The sequence below is a fragment of the Lupinus angustifolius genome, chromosome LG12, assembly GCF_001865875.1.
Source record: "Lupinus angustifolius cultivar Tanjil chromosome LG12, LupAngTanjil_v1.0, whole genome shotgun sequence".
Classification (NCBI taxonomy): Eukaryota; Viridiplantae; Streptophyta; class Magnoliopsida; order Fabales; family Fabaceae; genus Lupinus; species Lupinus angustifolius.
The window spans coordinates 12,206,263-12,227,071 of NC_032020.1; the positions used below are offsets into that span (position 1 = coordinate 12,206,263).

The 20,809-nt window shown below is 32.4% G+C and overlaps 4 protein-coding genes across 6 annotated transcripts; 2 read left to right on the forward strand and 2 right to left on the reverse strand.

Moving 5' to 3' along the window:
• Window positions 316-18,829, forward strand: LOC109362667 (putative pterin-4-alpha-carbinolamine dehydratase). Its single transcript, XM_019608627.1, has 8 exons — window positions 316-420; window positions 962-1,047; window positions 1,128-1,251; window positions 1,339-1,407; window positions 2,384-2,472; window positions 3,906-3,911; window positions 10,596-10,602; window positions 18,819-18,829. Exons 1-5 carry the CDS (start codon window positions 393-395, stop codon window positions 2,470-2,472), a joined length of 396 nt encoding a protein of 131 aa, XP_019464172.1. The 5' UTR covers window positions 316-392; the 3' UTR covers window positions 3,906-3,911; window positions 10,596-10,602; window positions 18,819-18,829.
• Window positions 4,362-8,333, forward strand: LOC109362664 (ADP-ribosylation factor GTPase-activating protein AGD12-like). 3 transcript variants are annotated; one of them, XM_019608623.1, is made up of 9 exons: window positions 4,362-4,480; window positions 5,218-5,320; window positions 5,763-5,844; window positions 6,079-6,154; window positions 6,371-6,534; window positions 6,852-6,999; window positions 7,235-7,351; window positions 7,539-7,634; window positions 8,042-8,333. In XM_019608623.1, exons 2-9 carry the CDS (start codon window positions 5,275-5,277, stop codon window positions 8,321-8,323), a joined length of 1,011 nt encoding a protein of 336 aa, XP_019464168.1. In that variant the 5' UTR covers window positions 4,362-4,480; window positions 5,218-5,274; the 3' UTR covers window positions 8,324-8,333. The 3 variants fall into 3 exon arrangements, with proteins under 3 accessions (XP_019464168.1, XP_019464170.1, XP_019464169.1); XM_019608625.1 differs by lacking the exon at window positions 4,362-4,480 and adding an exon at window positions 4,598-4,758; XM_019608624.1 differs by lacking the exon at window positions 4,362-4,480 and having other exon boundaries at window positions 5,168-5,320.
• Window positions 9,482-10,297, reverse strand: LOC109362666. The gene has a single exon (XM_019608626.1). It carries the CDS (start codon window positions 10,066-10,068, stop codon window positions 9,601-9,603), a length of 468 nt encoding a protein of 155 aa, XP_019464171.1. The 5' UTR covers window positions 10,069-10,297; the 3' UTR covers window positions 9,482-9,600.
• On the reverse strand, window positions 13,934-18,019 carry LOC109362663 (pentatricopeptide repeat-containing protein At3g54980, mitochondrial). The gene is given in 2 exon segments (XM_019608622.1): window positions 13,934-14,438; window positions 15,066-18,019. A coding segment is annotated over 1 exon segment (2,529 nt). The 5' UTR covers window positions 17,921-18,019; the 3' UTR covers window positions 13,934-14,438; window positions 15,066-15,391.

The following is a 20,809-nucleotide window of genomic DNA, read 5'->3' on the forward strand; positions in this document are numbered from 1 at the left end:
TAAGTAAGAATCAATGATAATTGAAAATGAATGATAGATAATGTAACAAGTACACATCTATTTCTCTAATTAATGAAAAGTAGAATGAAAATGTAAGATCATTTTTAAATTTATATTAAGTAGAAATAGGAAATCTCCTTATCCCTAGTTTGATGTTTTTCTCATTATTGATGATTCTTATTGTAAGATTAATTTGATAATTATTACAGTTTTGATGATTAATTTAACATGATAACACTAACTACCTAGTGCACCATTCCCGGAAGAAATGGTCAGAAATTTTGTTCTTCAACAAAGATATTAGAGGCACTGTCTTCGCACCTATCTCTCTATATATTTATGCATTCCCCTTCTCTCTCTTTTTCCATCACCACTTGTTCCAACACATAGCAATGGCTGAACAATACATGATGCCCACATGTGAGTTCATGCATTCATTATATTTATCATCTTTTTCTATTATGCAATTCTGAATCAATAATTTGATGTATAATCTATTAGTACATTATCATTGTTTCTGTTTATTAATCACCAAGCTTGTGTCTTTATGTGTTTGAAGTTTATAATTTTGGCCTCTCTTTTTATGGGTATTGAGTTTCACTTGTCATGGTTTTAGCATAATTTTTTTCTTTTAATAGAAATGCACTTATTATGCTTATATTTCCTGTATTCATTATGTCATTGAGATTCATAAAGATGGGAATTCATCAACTCTTAGACTTAGTACATTTTGCACTAACAAAGGTGGGAGGATTAAGGTTCTAGAAAACTGTGTTTTGCCACCTACATAGAATGTTGAATCAAATAGCAATTGAGGTAGAAATGTTCTCTTATTGAAACATGCCTAATATGCTCCTTTTCCTTATTAAACTAACATTTAATAAGTTAGTTTTACACTTTGTATTATAAAATCTCATTAATCTAGCTATCAAATAAATTTCATTGTTATTTAATTTGTTAGGTCTGATAGAGAAGAAGTGTGTACCATGCAATCTAAAGGAATTGAGACCTATGGATGAGGATGTAGCACACACTCTAATGCCACAGGTTTATTTATAATAATCAAATACTATAAACTTAAGTCCTTCTAAGTCTCACTATATTGGATATTGAAAATGAATGGTTAGGTTGATAAGTGGAATTTGGTAAAAGAAAGTGGTGTATTAAAGCTGAGGCAGTCATGGACTGTAAAGAGTTTCACCAAAGGATTAGAATTCTTCAAGATTGTGGCTAATCTTGCTGAAAATGAAGGTCTCATACTCTGTATTAATTTTGTTACTGTTTTCATTTTAAAGGGTTGAATACATAAAATGTAATGAAGATATGTTTATAATGCAGGTCATCACCCTGATCTACACCTTGTTAACTGGAACAATGTTACCATTGAGATTTGGACTCATGCTTGTGGTAAGGAAATGTTAATTTAGTAGGAGCCTAATGTCATGGATTAATGAAACCATTACTGTTTTTGTTGTCATAGGTTTCATATTTTTGTTCATAGGTGCGGTTTATATGGGAGGGAATCCAAAAGTTATCTATGAATTGGGTTTTAGAGGGAAATGAAGAGAAAAAAAAAACTTTAGAGTCCTCTCATGAGTGTATTTCATGACCATGAAGTTTTCTTTTCCATTTTCTCCCTCCAAAACTAAATTTGCAAACAGATTTTAAGGGGAAATAAATTATACTTACATATGGTTTGCCTTTCAAAATTTTGCATGTTTTTTGTTGTCAAAGATTCTTTGCACCTCCATTTGCCATGTAATCACTTAACAATATATTTTGAATGAAGAAATGAATGTCAAAATCTTAAACTTTATAATAATTAAACTAGTCCAAAAAACTTATGGGGATCAATTACAAAATATGCCCATGGATCAAAACATGAACGCCTTATGTACAGAGTAGTGATTTTTTGTTTTTTTAATATGAAAAGAAGTGAGGAAAAAGAAAAAGAAAATACTACTAGAAATAAGTGTTTAGAGTATACGGTGTTGAGTGGTTATATAAATAATAGTGCTAAAATTTTAATTATGTCATAGATTAACAATGCAAAGTTTAAGATTAAGTGATTAACAACGGTTTGATTGCTTAGTCCCCTTTGTTACTTTTCAATACTATTATTTGTCTTGAATTTACTACATATATATTTACATTAATATTTTATTTGAATTTGAACAATCAAAATTTAAGAACTTCTGATAACAAATCAATTTGTTTATATAACTCTTACTTTTCATTTTTTATCTTGATATATACCTCAAAAAATAAATATAAAAATCGAAGGACGAATTAATATTATAATTTGATAGTAAAAATAATATGATTGTTATACTTAATATATCTTTTATATGTGCATTCTTATAAATGATGCATATTGATACAGGTGGGTTGACAGAAAATGATTTCATACTTGCAGCAAAGATTGACAAGCTTAATCTACTTGAGCAAATTAGACGAAATGCTTCAGAATGAGTTTAAACATGGAAGTCCTGGATTAGTTGAGTTTATATTTTCTTATTTGGAGATTTTTGTTGTATCAAATTACACTATCATTTTCTCCTCTACTTACTTTATGTACATTCATCTTCATATCGTTTATTTTCTTATTACATTTGCTACTACTCAAATTGAATATGATTGTCATTAGGGTACTCACATTCTCACGTTTTAAACAAAAATAAAATTGAGATTACAATAAGGCTTTCATATAGTTTTCGATCATACGTTTATTGGTTACATTGATTTTATTCCCTATGTTTTTTGAATTATTTATTCCCTCCATTTTAAGCTAGAGTTATTTTTGTCCCCATGTCAACTTTAAATGATAATTGTTAATGCAACTCGTGAAATACAAAAATAGAAACACTAACAAAGTGAAGGCATGGTTTAATAATGCATGAATCACTAAATGGATATCAAAGTCATAAAAGTGAACCAAAGAAATTTCTCTAGTTTTCCCCAACTTTTTGTCCTCCTTTTATTGATAATGAAACAAACTATTTCATACCCAACTTAATTGACAAATTTAACTAAAATATTACAGTCTTGATGCATCTTTTTAATTTATTACGGAATTAGTGTGCTTTTTAGAAATTCGGCATTGGGGTAGGTGTTTTTAATTAAACTCAGCAATCACCTTGTCGATTATTATTTTTTATTTCACCCCTCACCAAACTCGGCAAGGGGTGAAATAAAAAAAAATCGGCAAGGTGGTTGCCGAGTTTCTAAAAAGTGCACTAATTCCGTAATAAATTAAAAAGGTACACCAAGACTGTAATATTTTAATAAAGTACACCACTTAGGTAAATTTGCCCAACTTAATTAAGTGGATTCAAGACATGGCAGGGGGCTTTCAAGGCAATACAAATATTTTGAACAAATGACAAATTCTTTTGGTGATCAACAAAAAGCTCTTGAACATGATTAAGGTTTGAAAACATTGTTAGTCAAAATTTGGAATCTAAGACATCATCAAAAATTGCTTTTTTCACTAAGGCACAACTTGAGTTTGATGAAACACAATTGTCAAATGATTAGAGAGATTTCTTTTTCCCTCCTTTCTTTCCAAATCTTAATTCGCAAATAGATCGTAATAATCTGTTTGCAAGTTGAAATTTGGAGGGGAAAGAAAGGAAAATGAAGAATTCAAAATCACGAAAATTGCAATACGACTTTGAAGTCTTCCCTTTCTCTTCCTTCTCATCGAAAACCTAACTCGCAAATGATAATAATAAAGGAACACCTCTACCTCCTCTCTTGTTTAATTACATTTTTCCTAGCATTCTCTGTTTCCCTCTTTTGGACCTCTAATTCAGCCTGACTCTCTACCTTCATAACACCTCACCAGCACAGTTGAAGGCATTCCATGTGTTCAAGTTGTTTTGGAGAACCAAGAGAAGCTTAAGAGAGTTGTTATTGGCATACTATATTGGTAGAGGAGAAATCCACTTACTCTAAGAGTAAGCTAAACCATTAGATGTTCATAAAATTGATGGTCAGGTCAGGAAGTAAATGAATCCCTATTCATATTTGTATAGATATCATTTCTTAAAATATATAATAAAATACAACTTATTTTTGAAAGTTTCTACCTAGATTTTATGCCAATGCAATAACTTTAAATACGTGGTAAGAGAGTTTTATCATATATATAAAATGATAATCCTAGATGACTCAAACATAATTATCTTATATGACATTATCAACCATAATAATCAAGTACTATTTAGGCTCTAAGTTAGTTTTCACTTTCCAGCTAAGCCCATTCCATACACAACCTTGTATAAAAGGGTAGATTATTATTATATTAGTTAGTGTTGATCATGTCATCCATAACAACATTAAATAACAAAAATGGTTGTTGGTTCATTTCATGGTACATGCCAGCCACTCCTAACATACACATCTGCACCATCCTTTTCCTTTGGTCAACCTCTCTGCACATTTCAAACTCATCTTTCTTCAATTCCATTATTCTCACGTATTTCCATTCTCTCTATTTCTCTTCTCTTTTATCTTCACTCCTTAATTTAATTTTCTCTCTTTATTCCCATGTTTTTGGTCCCTCGTTTCTTAATGATTACAAGATTTGTTTAATGCATACGTTAAAAAAAAATTATTATGTTGAGAGGAAATTTGATCAGTATAAAGAAATCCATTGTTTTGTGACAGTTTGATGGGCACATGTACTCTTATTGAATTCCTTGTGATCAAAGAAATATCAATGTCCATGTTTGGTTGCTAGAGAAAAATAAATTGGTAGGAACTGTGTGGTTTCAAATCCTTTTTTTTGTTGTTGCTGCTTTTGTCCATTTTGGAGATTCTATCATGTGAAAAATGAAAATGGAGGGTACACATTAATTAATTTATGTATTGATTATGAATGGATAATGTTTTTGCTTCTGCTTCTGGAGTTACCAACTACTTGTGTTAGAACAATGCATGTATGCATCTGATCTTACACTGCTGGGGAAAAATGTAATCAAAATATGTCTAATGATATCAATTATCAAAAACTAACCTTGTATTATGGTCCCCTTTTAGATTATATTAGACTATTCTGCACTGGAATTTTATTTCCATAGTAATTATTTCTTATTTTTGGGTGAGGAACTAAAGACTATAGACTATTGTGGTGGAAAAATCTTAGTACTACAACATCTTGTGAGGTTTTTATTTTGTAAGTCTCCAACCAGATACTTCTTTATTCCTTTTCAGATAGTTTGGCTGCTATTAGTTTTGAAGTAGCAGCTTGGACAATTGTGAGGTTTAAGCATGGCAATGAATAATAGAAGATTGGAATTTGGAAGGCCTGCCTCGGGTATGTTATGCTATTTAATGTGGTACTGGTAATATATATGTATTAATGCAGTGTTGACATCTAGTGAATGTTGTACTCGCCTCAGAACTTACTAAGTCGAGAATAATTGATAATTTCGTCGTTGTATGGTATATAAATGCGTGAATGACAATTAGTTCCTACTATGGCTTATACGTTTATGCAATTTTTCTTTGATCTATTTAAAAGTTATTGACAATTAGTTCCTAAGAGGAATTTTCACATCTTTCTAATGCTGTTTAGTTCTTAAGGTTCATGCAAGGTAAGTTGTGCTCATGAAGATTGAAGAGCTTGACTTGAAGCATAGCAGCTTAAGATTCTTTACAATGTCTATTTAATAGAAGTAGAAAGAGTTATTGCAAAATATAAAGCTATTTTCACTTATTTCTCTTGAGAAGTTGAATGATTGGCATGACTTTTACAGGTAAAAGAAGAATGAAGGATTTATTGCTTCATAAAGATAATCGCTTTTGTGCTGATTGTAATGCTCCAGATCCTAAATGGGCGTAAGTGTATTCACCTTTACACACATGACTTTTTTTGGGGTTTATGGTAATAGACATCATAATACTAAAAAATGGGGTTTAGTGTTGTATATTTTCTGTTAAGTTTAAGGACACATCCTTCTAATTAAGCTGTAGTAAACTAGCTAAATGAAGTGAATTGAAATATAATGAAGAATGTAGAACAGATGCTACATTTTCTCAATAGTAAACTCATTTTTCTAACTGCTTTTTCAGGTCAGCCAATATTGGAGTTTTTGTGTGCTTAAAATGTTGTGGTGTGCACAGAAGCCTTGGTACTCATATATCAAAGGTTACCATTCTTAACATTCTGTTGTAATTTTCTGGTGAAGTATATCTTGCTCTTGTATCTTCCTATTTCTCTTCCTTTTAATGAAATTCTTTTCATATAATGAATCTTTTTGTTTTCAGTGATTGTGTTATCAAGTTAGTAGTGACATAAATGCTGAACTCTTTTCTTTTTATTGTCTTGTATTACAGGCTTGTGACATTATTTGTTTGCTTTCAGATTAATTCTGTGACATTGGATGAATGGTCAGAAGAAGAAATTGATGCAATGATTGAAGTTGGAGGAAATGCTTCAGCTAATTCAATTTATGAGGCTTATCTTCCAGAAGGATATACTAAACCTGCATCAGACGCCAGTCACGAGCAGCGTGCAAAGTTCATCAGGTTAAACATGTTTTCATGTACACTTTTCACAACAGATCTTCCATTCTTAGCATCATCTAGCTTGTTTTGAAAATCTATAATATCTCTGGTTATCACAGAGTAGGTAAATCTGTAGGCTACTTTGGAGGAAATTGATATGAATTTGTGTCCTCTCATCTTGATTTTCTTTCCTTTCCTTTTCATGTTTTCTTGCCATTTCTGAGTCATTTATTTTCTCTAGTTTCTGATCTTCTTAGTAATAGTCCACTGTTCTTGATTTAGCATTGACATTGGAATGCTCAAGAGTGGCATTTTAATAGTGACAATTTTGGATGCAGATCAAAGTATGAGCACCAAGAATTTTTGAAGCCTAGTTTGCGCATCGTGTCAGGAAAAAGCAGCAGCCATAAAAACACTTTTAAAGCAAGTTTTTCCAAAAGGCTTATGGATAGCTTTAGAAAAAGCACTAGTTCTTCAAAGAATATGGTAACTTTATTTTATATATTAGCTCCTTTGATTGTAGGAATGGAGACATGTTCATTTGTGAACTAGACTTACATTTTAAGTTGTTGTACCAAGATGAAAGTCTTCTAATCAAAGACAATTAATATAGAAGAAGCTTTTTGCATGCATCCAACTTTCCTATTTTGTTAACCATGGTAATGAAATTATTCTCACCAGTAGTTTATTGGAGTTTGACTGATACTGATGGTGAAAACAGGAAGGAATGGTAGAATTTATTGGAATGTTGAAGGTAAAAGTGATTAAAGGCACAGATTTAGCTATCAGAGACATGATGACAAGCGATCCATATGTCATCTTGAAACTTGGCCAACAGGTTGGTTGTTCTCGTCAGCATATATTCTCTTGAAACTTCTGCTATTGTCGATGAACATGATTTATAATAGGGCATTATGGTGGCACTCAATTCATTTAGCCGACCCTACTTAGTAGGACAAAGGCTTGATTATTTTATTGATACCCTTTTTTTCTTCTGAAATTAACTTTGGTGCTATTGCCTTCAGACTGTTCAGACAACTATAATAAAGAGCAACTTGAATCCAGTCTGGAATGAGGAGCTTATGCTGTCTGTTCCTGAAGAATTTGGACAATTGAGTTTGGTAAGGTTGAATTTTAACTTGTCTTGTGAATAACACCAATAAATTATCTATGTATCTTATTCAACACTACCAAATCACTGAAGAAAATTGAGTTCCTGTTTCCTATTTCTCATCAATGCATGTAAAAGAAAGAGTAATAGTATTATATGTACAACAAGTTTGAATATCTCAAACCATCTTTACTTCTTGTATATAAACCAAATTGTCCCGAAGTTGTAGAGAATAATCATTCCGTGTCTTAATAATGTTATCCGTGCAGAATTTGGACAACTTTACTTTTTATAATGCAAACTATTTGTACTTCACATTATAAAAAAATAAAGTTGTCCCGAAAGTTGTCGAAAATGGATATTCACAGAAAATTGTTGTGCAACTTTATCTTAACAAATGGCTGCATTGCATTGCAGCAAGTATACGATCATGACATGTTTTCGGCGGATGATATAATGGGAGAGGCAGACATTGATCTTCAACCATTGATTACATCTGCCATGGCATTCGGAGATGCTGGAATGTTTGATGATATGCAAATAGGAAAATGGCTGAAATCCCATGACAATGCACTTATAGATGATAGCACAGTTAATATTATTGATGGTAAGGTTAAACAAGAGATGTCACTCAAGCTCCAGAATGTTGAATGTGGAGAACTAGACTTAGAACTTGAATGGATGCCTCTTGGTCATTAGGTACATTACTCTTGTTAACCTTCAAAAAATATTTCTAGTTTTCTTCTACTTTTGGCCCATCACTCTATAAGGAATGAATAAATATTTTAAGTGTAGTTTCTCCATTTATTTTATTGCTGTTAAACTATTTCAACAAAAAAACATTGTGTGCTTATTTATACCTGAAGAAGCAAATTAGCTCCTATATTTTGAGCTGCACTGATTTACATGTGGAATAAGTCAATCTAGGTTTCTTTTTATCTAGGAACATGTATCTTTTATAGGAAGGAAGCAATCTTATTCTAATTGGAAACATTCATATTTTAATAAGGCTAACTTTCTTAGTTTTCAAACCTCAGTCACTTGAACTACTAGTTACATGTTAGTCTTGGACTCTTGGGTTTAATTACTATCTTAGGCTTGGAATCTTTGGAATGAAGACAACATTGTATCTTTAATAGATGAAGATATATGTGACCCTGTCCATGAGAAGGCTATTTTGAGGTGTGTGCAAGAAAGTGCAAGAGTCAGGCCAAATATGGCAACTGTGATATCTATGCTTAGCAGTGAAAGTGTGAATCTTCCTCCACTGAGTCAACCTGCATAAATCTTGATGCAGAATATGTTGAAGAGTGTAATATCTATACACCTCAGTGTATTATCTACCATTCATTTGTGTTACTTTTATTTAAGAATCAATGATGATAAAATATGAATGATGGATAATGCATTAACAGTGTAAAAATCTCTTACACTATTACGCATCTTTTCCTGATATGTTGAATTCAATGTCCAATGAATAATCTCATGGATTGTTTTCAAACTGTAGTGTCACTATTACAATTATAATTGGACAGAGATCACATGTCCCCAATGATATCTTATTCTCTGTCTCAAGACAGTCAGAATGTTACTTTTTGTTTTTAAAAAATTTCTTTTATTAATATAGCAATATGTGATTGGCACAAGGAATAAGACATTGTTGGGACAAGTCATCTATGTCCATCAAGATATCCAAGGCAGATAAAGAAAGAGAGGGCTGCAAATACTGGAAGAAGAATTTAAGTATCTTTACTTATCTTTTTTCAATCACAAGATTATATAAGCAAGCTTAAAGCTAAATGTAGTTAGAAAAACCATAATAATAATTAAAAAATAAAATAAGTACAATACAAAAGCAAACTAAATATAAATCTGCACAAGCTAACCTTTACATGCAATGCAACTAAGAACCATGCAACACTGAAAAGAAGATAACAAATAAAAATTGGAAAACAACAAAAGCGAAAACTCAAAACTCAAGAGTTGTGTACCACTAACTGTAATTTGTTGTTATCCTCATTATTTTCACCGTCATTCCCATTTTCACTACGAAACGCTGCGTTTAACTCCTGCTTCGGGTTCTTATACATATAAATTAAAACGGAAGCTACTAACAGAACCACACCTGCGATCCCGCAAACCACGCTCACCGCCATCAACGCCTTCCCCAACCTATCACCGCCGCCATCCAATGCGGTTGATCTCCGCCACGATGGAGGCGTGGCGTCGCCGTAGTTCATTGTCCGCGGGAGTGCCACGCTGGACGAAGTCGAGGGTGAGGATTTGTCAGCGTTGAAGAAGGACTTCATCTCCGGTGTGAAATAGGCAGACGCCGGTGACAATGTCTGGAAGATGAGGCCGTGGTCAGATGGACGGAGGTCCCTAGCGGAGGAGAGCGCGGCGAGGATGAGGACGGTAAAGAGAATGGCGGGTTCAGGAGCCATGGAAATTGAGTTATTTTATTTTGTACTAGTAAGAGTATACTCTCACTCTTTTCGGATGAAAATTGAAGTATGGTTGTGATTATGAGTGGTAGAAGGGGGAGAGATTTATATAGTAACTCAGAGGGTGAATACAGTGTCGTTTTGAGGAAAATGAAGCAGTGAGTAACGACGGAACGTCAAAGAAGGAACAGAGATTTTTGTCTGTGACAAACTGTCGGAGGGAAAGGTTTCAATGTCGCCGCTCTCTTCTTTGTCCTTTTATTACTTTTTGTATTATTTTTTTTTTCGTTTTTTTATATAAGAAATTAATGTTTATGGATATCAACCGATGTTCATATTAATCGAACAATTAATATTTTGATAAGATAAAAAAGTAAATTATTTTTATTTGGGGTAAGTTGGAAAATTTAAATATCACTTACTATCAAATTATAACATTTATTAACTGTCTGAATAGATTTTTTTCTTTCATTGATCTAACACTATGTTTTTCATTGAAAACAAGAGGAAATAAAAAATGAGCAAAGAAAAATGGTTTTTTCAACCTTTTGGTTCCAACATTAAATAGGGATTAATGAAAAAATATGTATGGGTCCCACATAATAAATTCCTCCATAATTTGGGAAGAAAATAAAGTAATGAAGGAAAACGATCAAAATTTCAAATTTGTCGTTCTCTCTTAAATTGAAAGAACAATAATTTATGTGAAAATAGATACAATGTAATAAATTTCTTTGTTTATATTGATTTTGATGTGAAATTAGTTAACTTAAGTTTATTTATGTTGCTTTTAAGTTCACAAATAAATAGTAATTATGTATGCCAAAAGATGAAGTGAAAAGAAAAAAAAAGCATTACTTATAGTTATCAACAAAATAACAAATAATAAATAAATTAAAAAAACAAAATACAAACATGTGGAAGTGAAATGATTAGAAATATAAAAGTGATTGTCAAATATGAGTTATATTTTCTTTTAGACACATCAGTTAGAAGAAGATGTATGTAGGAGGTTAATGATTTTCTTTGAATTTTATAAACAAATATTGTTACATTAAATTTAGTTTATATTTACTTAAAAATATTAATTAATATTATTAAAAATAAATTATTTAGTTATGTAATTTAAAATTTAAAAATTAGATATGCTATATAATTATATATATAATAGGGACATTTATGTTATTTTCAATACATTATGTATGAATGTGTTTTTCTTTCCTCTCACTTTTCTTCCATTTTCAATCATACTAAACAATAAAATTGTTATCTCATTTCCTACTGTTATTCTTTCCTTCAACTCTCTTTCCTTCCACCTTCATTCCTAAACCAAACATAACCTAAATGTTTAAAAGATTTGATGCAACAAAAGAAGGATTAATATTTTTATTTTGGGAAATACATTTTATCAGAATGTTATTTTGAATTTCTCTATCACTATGTGGATTTGATTGTCCAGTAAGTTACATGTATATTCCTAAGGGTTCATGTCTTAATCTCCGAAATTCAACTTACTTAAATTAAAAAAAGAATCATTTACTTTACCCGTTTTGTCAAAGTTTTGAGGAGTGAATAAATTCCTTGTCATAATAATGCTTTTAACAACGTTCAAGTTTACTGGAATTTTATATTATAGCAATTATATTTGATTTTTTTACTAAGTATCCCTATCTTCAAGTTAATATGGTGTTTAGATAAAGTAGAACCGGGATCTTCTGTCCCAAAATATTTCTTTCCTCATTCCTAACCCAATTAAATTGTACTAAATAATATAAAAAATTATTTTTTAATTTTTTGATTTTTCTTTTTAAGAATATGTCAACTTTTTATTGGCTTAGGACATAATATGACATAAAAAGAAAGTCATCATTAATGTGATGAATCTATGAAATAAATTTCTTACCTGAAGTAAAATTTATTTGTAACGCCCGAAGATACTCCCAGAGATCCATCTCTCACTCTTTGCTCCTTAGATAACAAGATAAAAAAGTATGGGTGAGTCTATTATTTTTATGAAAGCCACTCTTTTAAATTTTCTTTTAAGTTAATCACTATCACAATTTACAACTCAGAAACTACAACAAAAAACAGTCAATAGTCTATAAGAAAGTGATCTAATTGAAAATAATTCTCATACAAATAATAAATTTGAATCATACAACTATATATGAATTATTAAAATTAATATCTGATTAATAATAATTATTTAAAGTCAGATTTATTTTTAAATATTCATCATTTAAATAAATTTTAATAGTTCATATTAATTATCTCATTTACCTTCAGATCCGAGAGTAGACTCTGCAGGGATTAACTTAAATATTTAATTTACACTGGTTAAGAGATAAAAATAAATAGAATTAGTTTTATCTGCTGATATATTATATAATGCAAGTGATTCGCATGACATGATTTATTATTATGCAAAATAAGAATAGTTAATATATATCATTAAATCTTATTTAAATAGTTAAAATTAAAATATAAATGTACATTATTCTTCTAAATGGTCAGGATTAATAACGAATTTAAATCCTATGGTTTGTGATGATCAGATTTATTATTCTCGTATAGTTTATAAGACTTGAGTCTGCTCATATGTAAAAAGATGAAATTTAAACTGTACTAATAAACTAAAGTATGTCCAAATTCCAAGTAAAGCTGGAGGGCAACTAGAAATTCCAAAGAAAAATTCAAAGATGCTTCCGGATTTTACTCCCAATACAGAACTGGCTATGCTTTTGTGAAGAAAAGTTATACAAAAAACCAAAGATAGAAGAACAAAAAAAAGGAAAAAGAAGTAACCAGGGCAAATCCATGTTCCTATGTGAAGTAAAAACATACAACCATGTAACTATTGAACATAAAATCATCATTTATTTCCTATTATTTCTTCACCGTTAAGGGTTCTTGAACAACTTTTGTTGACACCCACCTAGTTTTTTTCTTTAGAATTTGAAAATGAAACTGCGTAGGAAGTGTAAAGTGTAAGTGAAAGGATGATGTCTAAAAAATAATCAATTTTGAAATTCAAATAATGTTAATATTGTTATTTGTATTCTTAAATTTTGTGCATCAAACTTGTACCTTTTTTATAGAAATGAAAGAAGGGTTTCATGCTCCACATATTTTTTTCTTGCTGTATCCCTTTTCTTTCCTTTGATTGGAAGCTATCAAAATTTTATTAGTATAAACTTGGAATACAAAAAAAAATCATTTTTTTCACGAGGAAGAAACAATGGAATAGAGAGAAAGTTGTAAATTACAACAGATAAAACCAAGAACAAGATATATTGCATTACCCATATAGTTACATAAGCAATCATTCTTGTTGGTTGGATGACAATTATTAACATAAGCATTGTTTTATGAACTTATGATGATGGAGATTCTTTTCGTGCATGTAATGCAGCTGATTTTAGCATGTGGAAATGCTTAGTTAAAGCTACTATGCATTTTCTCCATAACTATGGTCCCCTAGTAGTACTCAACTCCAGTGAAGGAGGATATATACTTGGGGTGATAAACAAACCTCTTTCTAAAGTCGTGAACACTTTCACCACAATGAGTAAGATTATTTGGTCAGTGATGTGTTGAATGATGGTGCTTGGAATTTGCAGTTGTACCAATCCTCTTCAATCTTGTCCAATTTGCCTTTTAAACACTATGCTTCCTTATCTTTTGCATCATATATACATGGCATCTTTAGTTTTCAGTTTTATGTTCGATAAGGATATAAAGAAAGTGAATATGTGTAAATAGATGAACTTATAACCCTCTTTTCTTTTTAAGTATAATTAATTTAACTAAAGATAAAGATGACTTGAGAACAATCCTCAAAGTAAAAAACACCCAAATACCATTATCACTTGGTTATTGTTCTAGCTGGGTACTCATCAACCCCTGAATTCACCTTAAAAAGACATTCACACTAGATGCAAAATCCTGGGGGAGGAAACATACTAATAATGTCAGCAAGTCATAATTTGCAAAATTCCCCATCTCCACAATCAACACCAATAAATACAGCATCCAATCAATTTGATTTAACAGGCTATTCCTCTGCTCACACATGAAATGGAACAATTCATATTTTCATTCAATGCCATCTAAGATTTCCCTTGATACTTATCATAGTTCCTCACCTATCCTTCCACATATTTTAGAAACTATGCTCAGTAAGTTGTGCCTTTGGAAATCCAAATAACAATTCTTAAAATAACTAGAGTTCCATAAAAAAAAGTGGTTTTTATATTGAAAAGAGAGGAACTCTGAGGGCCACTGATAAGAAATAATACCTGAAACTTCCACTGTATTGACATATGTGCCTTCTTACTCGGCAACATCCATCCTTGGAGACCATTCAATTCCTGCTAAAATATGGTTAAAAGTTAAGATGAGCAAGTTAAGGTGCAAAAAGGCTTTTGTGTATGAAGAAGCACTTCTTGTTCCCTTCCTTTCTGTTACCGGATATTAGATAAGGTATCACTTCAGATTCACAGTCTAGTATGACTTGCCAGAAGCCAGATTTCCCAGCCAAAACAAGTTACAGCATTGTAACAAAATCTGATTCTCCAAAATTTAAACCAAATAACACAAACTTAATAGAGCTTGGTCATAGATAACATATCATTACAGTTCATGCTCACTATTTTGGTTGAGAAATCTCATTGTGCTGATTTATTACAAGTGGATTTGTGCAGAAAACTTAATAGTAACCTAACGTGAGATAAGTGGCGAAAGTAGTCTGCATTTGGAAATTGGAGATTAACAGATAGCACTACGCTACTTAACATTTACTCCTATCTCCTTATATAGGTCGTAGAGCAACACAAGGGCCTGAAAAGAGTCACCTTGAGTCCTTATCTGAGACAACTAGAACTGAACACGGCCACTTGTCTGATTGTTGCATTATATGACCTAGCATTCTTCCCTCAAACAAAATGGAAGTAAAAATGTAATCATAAAAGAAAACAATATGTATGTGAAGGTCACACCTGAAAAGAGAGTGTACTCCCACGGCAAATAGCCCCACAAGCAAGCACTCCCGCACTGCAACTATTGGAAATTCCTGTTATGCAAGAGCTTAAATATCTGGAAAATATCGAACCATCACCATTGTTATGCAGTTGGCCAGAGAGTGTCTAACTGACAGAACTCATTTCGGCTATGATCACTAACGGAAACCCTTAATCCAAATGAGAGAACTACAATTTCTATAAATGAAATCAAGATGAAATTTCCGAGTAAAATAGGTCCATGTTTGTTGGTCATTAAGATAAGCAATGGAAAAATAAAGCAATCTCAGTCCTTTTTACGTGAGTTAAACTCCGGCAGGAGCAAGCGATCTCTAGGATTTTCCATTTACAAGAATATCATATGTAGTGTCATCGGGCATAAGACCTTTATCAAGCATCTCATCATGAAGTCTAAAAGCATCTTGCAGATTCCCCTCCCTAAAGTGTCCAGAAATTAAAGTGTTATAAACAAGAACAGACGGAGATACATTATTCCTATCCATTTCCTTTAGAGTCTTGTATGCATCTTCTAGTCGCCCCTGCTTGCACAGTCCATTTGTAAGAACAGTACACATGAGGTCATCAGGCACAATACCCCTGGAAAGCATCTCTGAGTAAAGATCTGAAGCAAAACTCAACTTACCCTCTTTTAAAAGTCCATCAATCAGTGTGGTATAAGTTTGTAAATCACATGGAATGTTATTACTTATCATATTCTTGTGCAAGTTAAGTGCTGCTTCCATATTCTTCAAATTTCTGAAGCCACTAATCATGCTGTTATAAACAATTGTGTTTGGAGCCAAACCAACCTCCAAAAGTTTAGAGAAGAATATGCATGCACTTTCCATGTCTCGCATTTTACAGAAACCATCAATGAGAGCGCTATATGCAGCAATATCCAATTCCAATCCCTTCTTTTTCATATCATTATGCATTTTCAGAGCAAGATCAATGTTATTGCTTTTGCAAAATCCATTAATCAAACTAGTATAGGTGATAACATTTGGTGAAATACCACTTTTGCACATCTCCCTGTAGGCAGACAGTGCTGAGTCAATTGCACCTTTTTTCATAAATCCATCTATTATGCTATTATAAGTTATAGAAGTGGGGACAAAACCCTGCTTGACAAAATTGTCCAACATTTCCTTCGTCTCAGACACCCGACCAACTTTGCACAAGCCATTTATAATGGCGTTAAAAGTGAAATCTGTAGGCAAAATATTTTCAGCCACCATTTGCTCAAATACATCAAATGCACGCTCAGAATCACCTTTCTTGAAAAAGCCATCTATCAAAATAGTGTATGAGAAAACATTTGGTTTTAAACCCTGCTTAAGAATATCATTCATCACACTGTATGCATCATCCATGCAACCCTTTTTGCAGTGACCAAGAATTATGTTATTGTAAGAAACCAGTGAAGGAACGATACCCTTAGCAGTCATTTTGTCCCACAGATTACAAGCCTCATTAACCTTACCCTGTTCACATAGCCAGGATAAAAGGATGTTATATGTAACAACACTGGCAATACCATGTCCAACAGCCTCATCAAGCAATCTATATGCATCTTCTAGCAAATTCTGCTTCTTGAATCCTTTTAACAGAAAATTTACAATAAAGACAGTAGGTCGGATACCCATGAGTTTCATTCGGGAGTAGAGTTCATATGCCTTCTCCATATTCCCACTATTAGAGCACCCATTTATCAAAACTGAGAAAGTAACAGTATTGGGAGTGACACCAGCCTCAATAATCTCCTCAAACAACTTTAACGCACTATCCACGTCCCCTTGCACACAATGCCCTTTCATCAAACTTGTTGCAACAATTGTGTTCACTGGCATACCACTATTCACCATCTCATCCTTAAGCCTCAATGCCTCGACAACATTTCCCTCCTTCACGCAAGCACCAATCACAGACGTATATGTACCTTCAGATGGCACCCAGCCCAACTCTTTCATCTTATTCAACAGCTTACATGCCAAACCCGAGTCCATCCTCATACAAACAGCCTGAATAAGAATGCTGTATGAAACTGCATCAAGTTCCAACCCTCTACCACTCGCCTGTTTGAAATACTTTTCCGCCTCCTCACTCTCCCCTCCTTTCACACATGCGTGCATTAGGACATGCAAGGTAACACAATCACCATAAATTTCTCTTTGAACCATTTCATCATACAATGTACGTGCATCATTAATCAAGTTTCGCCTAACCATTGCAGTCAAAAGGGTATTCATATTTATCACCCCCGGTACCACATCATGTTTCAACATGGCTCTAAAACATTCAACAGCATCTGTGACCTTATTAGCTCTAACATAACTACTCAACAAGTAACTATAAACCTGCGAATTCGATTCAAAGCCATACCTTTCTGCACACTCTACCAATTGTTCCACAAACACCATGGCAGCAGGACCCGAATCCCCGAATACATAGTTATAGATCAAATCCCGAGCAGCCCCATGTGTATCAGGATTTGAAGCCAAAATATGAAGCAACAAAGAGAAAACATCAACAGTTTTCACAAACCCTCGTTTTCTATTTACCTCTTTGAATAGCTTCAAAGCTGATTCTGGGTCGGTCTTGTGACTTAAAAGAGTGTCCAAGATATAATCTTTCGACAGAACCGAAGTGGGTTTGAGGGATTCAGATTCTTCGGGTGAAATTTTCTCATCAAAATCGGATTTTGAAGTGGTTTTCTCGGGAATATGAGTGTTGCGTGAATTAGAGTAGAGATGGGTGAGTCTAGAGAAAGAGATGAGGTGGTTTTTGGGAGAGATTGATGAAAAGGTTTTGGAAAGACTTGTAGACATCGACATTGTTAAGGCTTCAGGAAAAAAAATTCGGTGTTTGCATCAAAAACCTTAATCTATGTAATTGTTTGCATAACGTAAACTTGAAAGAAAAATGTGACGGGTTTTATGGGGTAAAAATTATAATGATATAAATGAATAGTGAGTAATGATTTTTTAACTTAAATAAAAAGATTTTTTTGTTAGAATATGTTACTAGTGTGCACGAAAACTTTTGGAGTTTTGGATAAAATCTTATATTTTAGTTGTAGTAGGTTTAGTTAGTAATAGAGATATTTTCATAATTTTTATTTTATAAAAAAAAATTCACTTTCATCCCTAATATCTTTCCACTATGTTATTAACCTATTTATCTCAAAATAGCATACCCAAAACAGATATTGCCCTGCCACCGGTATGGCCGTCAACGCCGCTCCACAACAATGTCGTGCTCCGCCATCACCGCCAGGCCCAAAACAGCCAACACCGCCTCACTAAAAAGTGAGTCATTTTGTAACAGAGTGGCACCTTAGGATTAGCAAAGCAGCCAGCACAGTTAGTTATGTTGTACATTGAAAATGTAGACATAGTTAATAACAAATGATCCAAACTACCTTAATTACAAAAAGAAAGAGGGCAAGAAATCCCACAATGGGAAATGTCTCGTCACAACATGCACTAGTTCAATAAAATGGCATCTTAAAAAAAGAATAAAATATTTCATGGTATAAGATGATAAGTTATCTCTTTCATATAGTAAAATTATGACATGTGTCTTATTTAGTTATTTTCTACAAAAATATTTCTAAAACAAAATAGTACATCTGTCATAATTCTACTGGAGAAATGAGATAAATCTCCTGCTAAAATGAGATATTTTATTCCCTTACAAAAAAATTATACAAAAATTAGAAGTGTCATTAAGTTTGTATTCTTTTTTAAAAGCGAAAATTTGACATGTTCACAAAAAAAAGAGTATAACTTAACTTAACATATTATAATTTATATAATAGGCCTTTAATAGATAGTGTTACGTATTTCCACCGTAAATCAAAGGGAATGACTCTGCCAAATAGTAAATTGCTGAAGTTAATGCCTCTTCTCAATACTATATGAGGAAAAAAGTGTGCCCCAAACTATAAGTATTTTAAGCTTCTTTTTAATGGAATTAGCCCCTTGGGAGTGTGTGATAATCGCTCTTAATAATCTTCACCTACAGGAATTGAACCATTAATATTTTATTATTTCTAAGAATCTAGTAAAATCTTATAACACTAAATTAATGTTTTGGGTTTGTTTAGACATGTATAAACACTTTTACCATCATATCCTTGTGTAAAAAGAAAATCAAGTCAAAATTAAAAAATCACAACTTAGTTTCAACTCTAAAATAAAAACTTAATGTAGTAACCCTAACTCTTGCAGAAGAATATGCATCATAAATCTAGATATAGTATCAGCCTAAAAATTTATTCAATATTGTTCTTTAATGTTAAAAGTTGATGATCGGGAGCTGTGGATGGATGGTCGGAAGTTGAAGATGGATGGTTGGAAGAGTATGTCCGGTGTAGTGTAGGAGAACGGGTAACTTGATCGGATGATCTTCTAGGCCCGCCTAAGGAGGTACATAAAAGGTTTTCCGACGATCAAGTCAGTAAAGTATTCTAGAGAGATGAAAGTAAATAAGAGAGAAGTTAGAACAATAAGTATAGCAATAAATGAGGGAATGAGAATTAATTATACTTCATGCATGGTCTCTTCTATTTATAGAGCTTAGGAAGTGCTGAGGTGACATATGGTCATTGGCCAATATCTAACGGGTACAAAGGACATACTCTGGTCGTCCTTGCTTTGACATGTGGATTTGTTCTTAACGATTTGTCGGGGCAGGTGGAATGTGCAGGCGGCATGGCAAGTGGCATGTTATCCGACATTGGAAGCGAGTCAGGGGTGCATTAAATGGTGGGTTAGAGGTGTAACACCGTGTTTTTTCACAGTACTTTTAATTAAGTAATTAGTATTAATGAATTAATTATAGAAATTAATCAGTAATATTTTAGGCTAAACCTGAGTTGAGTTTTAGTATTGTATTATGATTTTCTTGTTTGTCCTATATTTTCAAGATTTTTGGAGAATAAATGTTTCCGAGACGACTTCGGATCGTTTTATCGAGTTTTCTCCCAGTTTTTGAGTTCCATAACTTGGAATCAAATTCTGATTTCGTCGTTGGCTTCAAATATTATTTCTAGTCAAAATAGACACCAAGTTTGTCCGTAACTTATCTCTAGATATTTTTCACCTCAAAATTCAAGTTTCGACGTTTCGGGCAAATGTCCTAAATCGGGAGATTGTATATTTCTGGACGAAATTATCCGAAATTGTTCGGACATGATGTTTATCAGGAAATTACATCATATCAATAAAGTTGAAAGTCATCATTTCATGAGCCACTTACTTGTTACACAAGTAATGCAAAAGCTTCCAAAAGCCCTTAAATCACTCAACAAATCCTCTCACTCCACCACAATTAGACACATCACCTATGCTAGTCTAAATCTACTTACTTTGCATTAAATTTTCTGATTTGATGAGGGTGATGCTCTCCTATAAATACATCACCTCATTCTCTCATTTTTACACTAAATTCCCTATACAAACTAAGGTAGTCTTTTATTTTCTCTTCTTTATCTTCTTCTCATACTTCATAGAAAGTTATGAGCTTTTATTATGTTGTTCATAAAGTAGAGTTTATATTTGTTCTTTAAGTATTTTATGAAGGCATAACTAAAGGGGATGATAATAAAATCATATGAACCTTTGTATAGTTTTTGATTTTTGTAAATCTTGAAATTTCTTCATTGTTCTTAGATGGAAAAACTATATCTTTGGACAAGGTTAGATGAGTTATTTGTGAAA